At 50.2% G+C, this 7121-nt stretch overlaps 1 protein-coding gene across 1 annotated transcript in view; it reads left to right on the forward strand.

Annotated features, from left to right (window-relative positions):
* CD207 (CD207 molecule) overlaps window positions 1-6410 on the forward strand; it is a 53245-nt gene extending 46835 nt beyond the window's left edge. Inside the window, 7 exon segments of the mRNA XM_089922489.1 lie at window positions 2115-2358; window positions 3714-3722; window positions 3725-4087; window positions 4688-4839; window positions 5506-5624; window positions 6103-6251; window positions 6382-6410. Of these exon segments, the coding sequence (XP_089778615.1) occupies window positions 2115-2358; window positions 3714-3722; window positions 3725-4087; window positions 4688-4839; window positions 5506-5624; window positions 6103-6251; window positions 6382-6410 (1065 nt within the window).
* Window positions 6411-7121: the final 711 nt, after the last annotated feature.

Below are 7121 nucleotides of genomic sequence, written 5' to 3' on the forward strand. Positions count from 1 at the left end.
CTGACATGATCCTGGGATTAGGCTGGGTAACAAGCATGACAGCCCAGAAACAGAACATTCTGACTCCTTCTGAGCCCTGGTAGAACCAAGGCTCTTCAACTAGGTGAGTGGCTTTAAGAGAACAGGCGTGGTTATAAATGTTCAGAGACTGGCAGTGAATTAGGGGTGAGGCCTTCAGCTTGTGGGATTAGCTAACGTCAAAGCTTAGAGCAGACAGCAGGCCTGGACGTTATGTGGGTAGGGAGGAAATGAGACAGGATGAAAGGAACACCATCCTTGTGATCCACCTTCCTTCCCAACACTTGGAAAGGGTGGTGTGGAGTCCTCTCCGGTTTCCCTCAATCAGTCAGAGAAACAGCTCTAGTCTGAGGCCTATTCAGCCTGGAGAGGGGAGCAGCAATGGGTCTGTAATCACAATGAACTGGTCAGAGAGGCAGCTGGGATCCTCTCAAATATCAAAGACAGTAGAAGCCTCTTCAAGTAAAGGTAGCTATCTCCTTGGCCCTGATCATTTAGCCTCCAACCTTGGTCCCTGACACCAACCTGTCATCCAGCTCCACTGGCTCAGGGTCAGTGAAGCCCGGTCAGGTTTCTAGTCCTGTGGCCAGAGTTGTTATGCATTTTTGGGTAAGGTTTAAAACCACACTTGCCTCATGCCTTTACTATGGGAATGAATGAGAACTGCTGGAGGCCATAGAAAGATGCAGTAGCTTCCAGAAGACAGATTCCAGTCCACAGGCTGGAATCTCAGAGTTGAGTCATGATCAGCCATCAATTATTCTATTCATTTCTCTTTCATCTATTCATCCATCTTCCATCCATCCATCCACCCACCCATCCATCCATCCATCCATTTTCCATCCATCCATCTTCCATCTATCTATCCATTCATCCATCCATCCATCAATCCATCCAATTATCTGGACTGACTTCCTTCTTTTTCTCCTTTCCTCCCTCTCTTCCTCTCTTCCCTCCTCTCTTTCCTACCTTCCAAGAAATATTTGTTTAGAATCTGTTATATACCAGGTTTCTCAGATGTGGCAGGTTTCTTCAAAGTGTCAGAAGCTTCCCAGGAGAAAACTTAGTCCCTCATGGAGCCCCAAATCATCTCCTCTCTGCCCTGAGCATCTCCCATGAATGAAAGAGCAGCTCCTGGTCTGATATTGCTGGGCCTCCCACATTGTCTGAGACCCTCACAAATGCAGGAAGCAGAGAGGAGAAGCCAAATTGTACATTTACAGTTTGAATCTCCAAGCCCCATTTTATAGAGGGATATTCTATCATCTAAGATGCCCTAAACAGAAGTAGAATATTTTATTGCAGTGGTCTGCTTACTGGTCTCCCTGCTTCCAGACTCCCCACACCCTGATCTCTGCCCCTCACCACGATCAGACGGATTTTTCTTCAGTGTTCCTGTCCTTGTCTCTCTCCTGCCTAAAGTCCTTCACTGGCTCCACATCACCTATAAGCCAGAGTTCAAGCTCTTTAACATGACCCAAAAGGATCTTTATGATCTGACCCCAGGTGCCTCCTTAACCCAAGCCCTCCCTGCTCAGGTCATATATTGATACTCTGTACTCCAACAGTGCCAAACTACCTATAATTTGCCAGGCACTCCATACTTTCCAATATGCTAATCCCTCTACCCGGAACTTCTTAAAATTACTTCAGTCTCTGTACTTCCCTTGAACTGTGCATATTCTTCTATCGTTATGCTTATCACCCTGTATTGTAATTTATTTGCTCAGGTCTGTCTTTCTTACCAGATGGTGAGCCCTTTGAGTACAAGGACTGTGAGTTCTTCAGCTTTGTGTCTCAGTCCTAGCGCAGTGCCTGGTATCTAGAAGGCATTCAATATGTATTTGTGGGGTGAATGGATGGCAGGATGGAAGATGGATGAGAGCCGTCTTAGAAAAAGCTTAGCCTGAGGACAAGGTAGTTAAAGTGCCCATGTAATAGACCCCCCGGAGAAGATGACAAATGGCCTCTTCCTGAAAGCTCAGGCCCTTGAGGAGAGAACCGAGCTGTAGCCTAGGTGCTTAAGCCAGGAATGGGGAACTTTGGGATAACACAATGACTTCTGGGGGTCACTTCCCTTTTCCTCTAGATAAAAGGACTTTGGGGAGAGAGCTGGCCGGGAGCACCTGTGCCAGGAGGGTTATGGTGCAGAATCTGCTCAGGGCTCTGTGCCCAAACCCACAGTTTGCTGGTCCAACGAATGCTCTCCTCTTCTTCCTGCAGAGCCTCCTCCCAAGACGCGTCCATCTCTGGTTCTGGGAAGACTTCTCACAGTCCGTGCTGCAGTCATCTTCCTGATGCTGGTCCTGGTCGCCTCCGTCCTGCTGCAGGCCATTCTCTGTAAGTCCTCAGCTTCCACCTGGGCTCCATCCTTCCCCATGGCCAGTCGGCTCCCTCTCTCCCCCGCTCTCTGGTGGTCTCTCCTGCCTCTGGCTTTTTCATTTGTCTTGTTTCCCCTCTTTCCACGTGCAGTCAGAGAGTCCCCTCCCACCTCCACACCCCCACCGTCCCCCGGAAGATGAGTTGCTGCTCCTTCCTTTCCAATTCCGGGGAGGTTTTCCTGACAGGGATCAGCATGCTTGTGCTCTAGGACACGCTCTTTTGTCCCCAAGAAATGTTCGCCCATCTTCAACCTGTGTCATTTCCTCCTTCCTCTCTGAGTTTCGTGTCCCTTTGATCGAGAGCCTTGTGGGTAGCCCCCAACAGTGAGCATGATGTTTCCTGACCCGACAAGGGATGGTGTCCCAACTGTATCCTCAGCCCCAACTGACTAGATGGAGAACCTGGCCAACAGGTTAGGGCTAGGGTTACGGTTAGTGTTAGGGATCACTGCCCCCCCACCACAGGACCCCTTCTCTTCACTCTCCTGCTCCCACAAAGGTCATGTCAAGGGAGACTTCCTACTTCTTCATTGGATGTGTGATGTATCTTTCTCCCTCTTCTGGCTTTGCCAAGCCTCATGGCCTCTGCTTCTTCTTCCTCTCATTAGGTCTCCAGAAAGCAGGTGGAGGGAACATCTGCACTCTCCCTTCAAGGCCTTGGGACATATTTGGTCTTGGACTTGGAGGGTCTGAGCAGAGTCTCCTCTGCTTTGAGCCCACTTGGCTTATTTTTGGTTTCCTCTATGGCACGTCAGCCTGTGGCCTGAACAGAGTGTGACAGGGGGTGGGACAAGGGAAGAGAAGAAGTGGTTTCATAATTCTCCCTTTTTGTATTCTCTGGAGAAGAGATCACCTCCAGATTAGAAGTCTGCATAGGCTCTCCCTTCCATAGCCGCGAGGGGCTTATGGGTAGTCATAAGCCGTGAGGCCCAGAGGGACATGGGAAGTATGACAAAGGGGTGTTTGAAGGCATCCCTTTACCAAATGCGCCGTGAACATGCAAAGAAAATTTAGAACTGGATTCTAACCCCCTCTTCTGCTTACCCGTGAGAGCCTCTAACAGAGAGACCGTGTTTTGTCGATCTTTGCATGATCTGCCTCTCCCAGAGTTCCTGGTGCACGGAAGGTGCCCATCGCATGTTTGTTGAATGAATTCATTATGAATGAGGGAGGGTAGGCAACTGCTCCTTGGGTTGGGTCCTTGGGAAGCTTGAGCCCATCCCTTCCCTTCCCTTCCTTTTATTACCCTGGCAACAGCCCCACTCCAGTCCCTGGGGATCCCCTTGGCTGACCTCTTGACTGTCTCATATCCAGATCCTTGGTTTTGGGCACAGTATCGGATGTCAAGACCAATGCCCAGTTGCTGAAAGGTCGTGTGGACAACATCAGCACCCTGAGTTCTGAAATAAAGAGGAATAGAGGTGGCGTGGCGGCAGCTGGCATTCAGGTCCAGATGGTGAGTGCCAGCCTGGATCGTATGCGTTCTCAGATCCGGAGGTTGGAAACCAGCGTGAAGGAAGCCAATGCACGGCTGCAGGTGCTAACGAGTAGTTGGGAAGAAGTCGATAAGTTCAATGCCCAAATCCCGGAGCTAAAAAGAGATTTGGATAAAGCCAGTGCTTTAAATGCAAAGGTCCGGGGACTCCAGAGAGGTTTGGAGAATGTCAGCCAGTTGTTCCAACAGCAAAGTAAGTGACTCAGAAAAGAACGTTGCAAGTTGACCAGTAGCCCGTGGGACCTTGCCACTCTTAGGCATGACATCACTGGGCTGGTGTGTGTGAAGGGAAGGGAGAGAGGAGCAGGGCAGCCACGGCTGGAAAGTTAAGAAGAGAGGGCTCAGCACTGGGTTTGGGGAGGGCTTAGGGGCTGTTCAGGAGAGAAGGCACTAGGGACCAGCCAGGGTTCCCACACCAAGGCATAGAATATGAAGGCATTAGGGAGTCTCTTTGTCCTGATCCAAAGCCAGCCATTTTCCATTAGTCTCTACCTAGAGCCCAGGGGCTCAGACACTTGTGATGGCCAATGGAAAATTACTCCTCCTCACAAGAGAGACAGATTCTTGATTCAGCCTCTCTCGCTCTCCCCTCTCTGAGCCCAGAGACTCTACAAATCTCAGTCAGACTTTCAGGATCTGAGGGAATGTCCCCAAGCTCCTACACAAGGACCCAAAGACCCCCAGAGCCCAGCCCCATTCACTCTGTCTCTGGGATCCCACTCAAGTATCCCTACCTAGCCAGCACCAGAGAAAACAGGAACACCAGAGTACATATTTCACTCTTGTTCTCTAGATGACATCCTACAGATGGTTTCTCAAGGCTGGAAGTACTTCAGGGGGAACTTCTATTACTTTTCTCAAGTCACAAGGACCTGGTACAGTGCCCAGCAGTTCTGCTTGTCCAGGGATTCACACTTGACCTCAGTGACCTCAGAGAGTGAACAGGTGAGTGCTGTCCTGTGGGCTCTAGGAAGGGGGTGTATTGGTAGCTGTATCAGGCAGGATGGGCAAGATTACGCTGCAGTGACAAAAATCCCCAAATACCAGTAATTCTTCAGAATTACTTCTCACTTGTACACTGCATGTCCAATGAGGGTCAGCAAGGGGTTCTGCTCACTGTGGTTACTCAGGGCTTAGGTCAAAGGAGATTTCATCTCAACATATGTTTCCACAATTGCTGAGGTGAGAAAAGGGAACATGGCACATTGTGTGTTGGCTCTTAAAGTTTCTGCTGGAAGCAACGGACATCACTTCAGCTCACATTTCATTGGCCAAATAAATGATGCAGTATTTGTAGCTTCAAAGGGGGCGGGGTAGTACAATCTTTCCATGTGCCCAGAAAGTAGAAATATTTGTGAATAGCATTAATGACATTGTCTAACCCAAGAAGTCCCGTACCTGGTGAGGCAGAATATTGAACGAGCTCCTTTCATCTGGAGGTGGGCTAGCAGAGCAGGTGAGATCATGGGCTCTGGAGTCAGAGTCTAGAGTCCTAACCCTGTGTCTGTGGGTTCAGGGGCTGTCGCTGAGGATGGGTGAAGAGCACCCAGAGAGACAGATGCTCCAACTTGGAGTCGTGGCAGCACCTCTGCTCATTCTGTCTCTCTGCAGGAGCTTCTCTACAGGACTGCAGGCGGACTTCTCTATTGGATCGGCCTGAGCAAAGCAGGGAGTGAGGGGTACTGGTACTGGGTGGATGACTCGCTGTTCAACAAGGTCCAGAGTGTGAAGTAAGCCCCGAGAACCCTCCTTCCCAGACTGACTTTCTTGGGCCAGGGCATGAAGAGTGGAGTGATAGTTCCTACTGACCACAGGGTTTGTGATTCTTCCCCATCCTCGGGCGGCAGGAGCATTGAACAGAGATCTAGCTGACCTCTGCCACTAATTGGCTGTGAAACTGGGGACAAATTCATGGCCTCTCGGTGCCTTCTGGGGTTTGGCAGCATGGCCGTCCACCCAGACTTGGCAGGGACCTCGTTCTAAGTTTAGGTCTTTGCACTGTGGGTTCCTATAGGGCCTTGAGAGTTGTGGGCTGGTGTGGCCCTGACTTGGGGGGTGATTGCAGGCTTAGAGATTGACAGATCACTGGTCCCCTTCCTCTCAGGCATGGAAAAACTTGAGATGCTATCACTCGGCACCAAAGCTGGAGTTGAAATCTCTCAGTTATTCATTGGAAATATGTTTTTCTTTGTTTTTTTCCTTTCATAGGTTCTGGATTCCAGGTGAGCCCAACAACACTGGGAACAATGAACACTGTGCTGTTATAAAGATGTCCTCATTGCAGTCACGGAATGATGCCTCCTGTGACAATGAATTTCTTTTTATCTGTAAACGACCCTACATGCCATCAGAACCATGTCAGGACTGGCCCCCAAGCTCAAACTTTAAACTCCAATGCTTGTTGAATTCAAGGAAATGGGGCTCTCTCCTTCATACTCCAGGGCGATTTTGAACTTTAATTTTTCTTGTTTCGAAATTGTCTTGAAGGCATCCGGGAGTCTATCTGCCTTGGCTAGGAGTTCTCTGACCCCACAGAGTCAGCTGAAATGGAAAGGAGATCTTGGGTTGAAATGGGAGCTGAGGGTGGAGAGGATTAGAAGTTCACTAATTCACCCAGTGAGGTGAATCAGAACCTGCAATCTGGGGCAGCACCCTGGGGCGTCCCATCCCTTCAGAGGAGCCTCGTCTTCACTGCATGAAAGTTGCTTCGACCACCCAAGCAATTGTCTGGAGACTGAGACTCAGGGCTTTTCTGGTTGACTCCCCAGAATTCCCAGTTGCCTGCTGAGGTGGCTGTGTTCTCAGTGGGAAGAGCTCAGCTCTTGGTGACCCTGTTCATGCCATGTACCCATGGCCCCCTTCATCCACATCCTCTGAGATCTGAGACCCTTCCTCCCTGGGACGGGCTTGACTGGTTCAGATCTGGGGCTGACATGGGAATGTGTCTCCTTAGAGCTGGACCAGCATCCATGCGCTTCTCCCTCCCCCTCACTCGCTAAACTCTGGGACCAGTCTGTCTGCCGAGCCCTTCTGCCTCCCCTCCTCTTTCTTCTGCATCTCCTCTCTCCCCAGAGGGCAGGGGAAGGGGCCTTCAGTGAAGAGGGCACCTCTGAGCTTCATTAGAATAAAATGCTGCCTAGGAAAAGGTCAGTCTCTTTTGTTGTTTTCTTCCCGCGGGTGCAGGTGAATGTGCGGGGAAGAACATCTGCTCTCCCGGACATGAAGTT

This window comes from Delphinapterus leucas, chromosome 13 (genome assembly GCF_059928025.1).
Source record: "Delphinapterus leucas isolate spDelLeu-1000000601 "Yukka" chromosome 13, BTC_Dleu_Yukka2, whole genome shotgun sequence".
Lineage (NCBI taxonomy): Eukaryota > Metazoa > Chordata > Mammalia > Artiodactyla > Monodontidae > Delphinapterus > Delphinapterus leucas.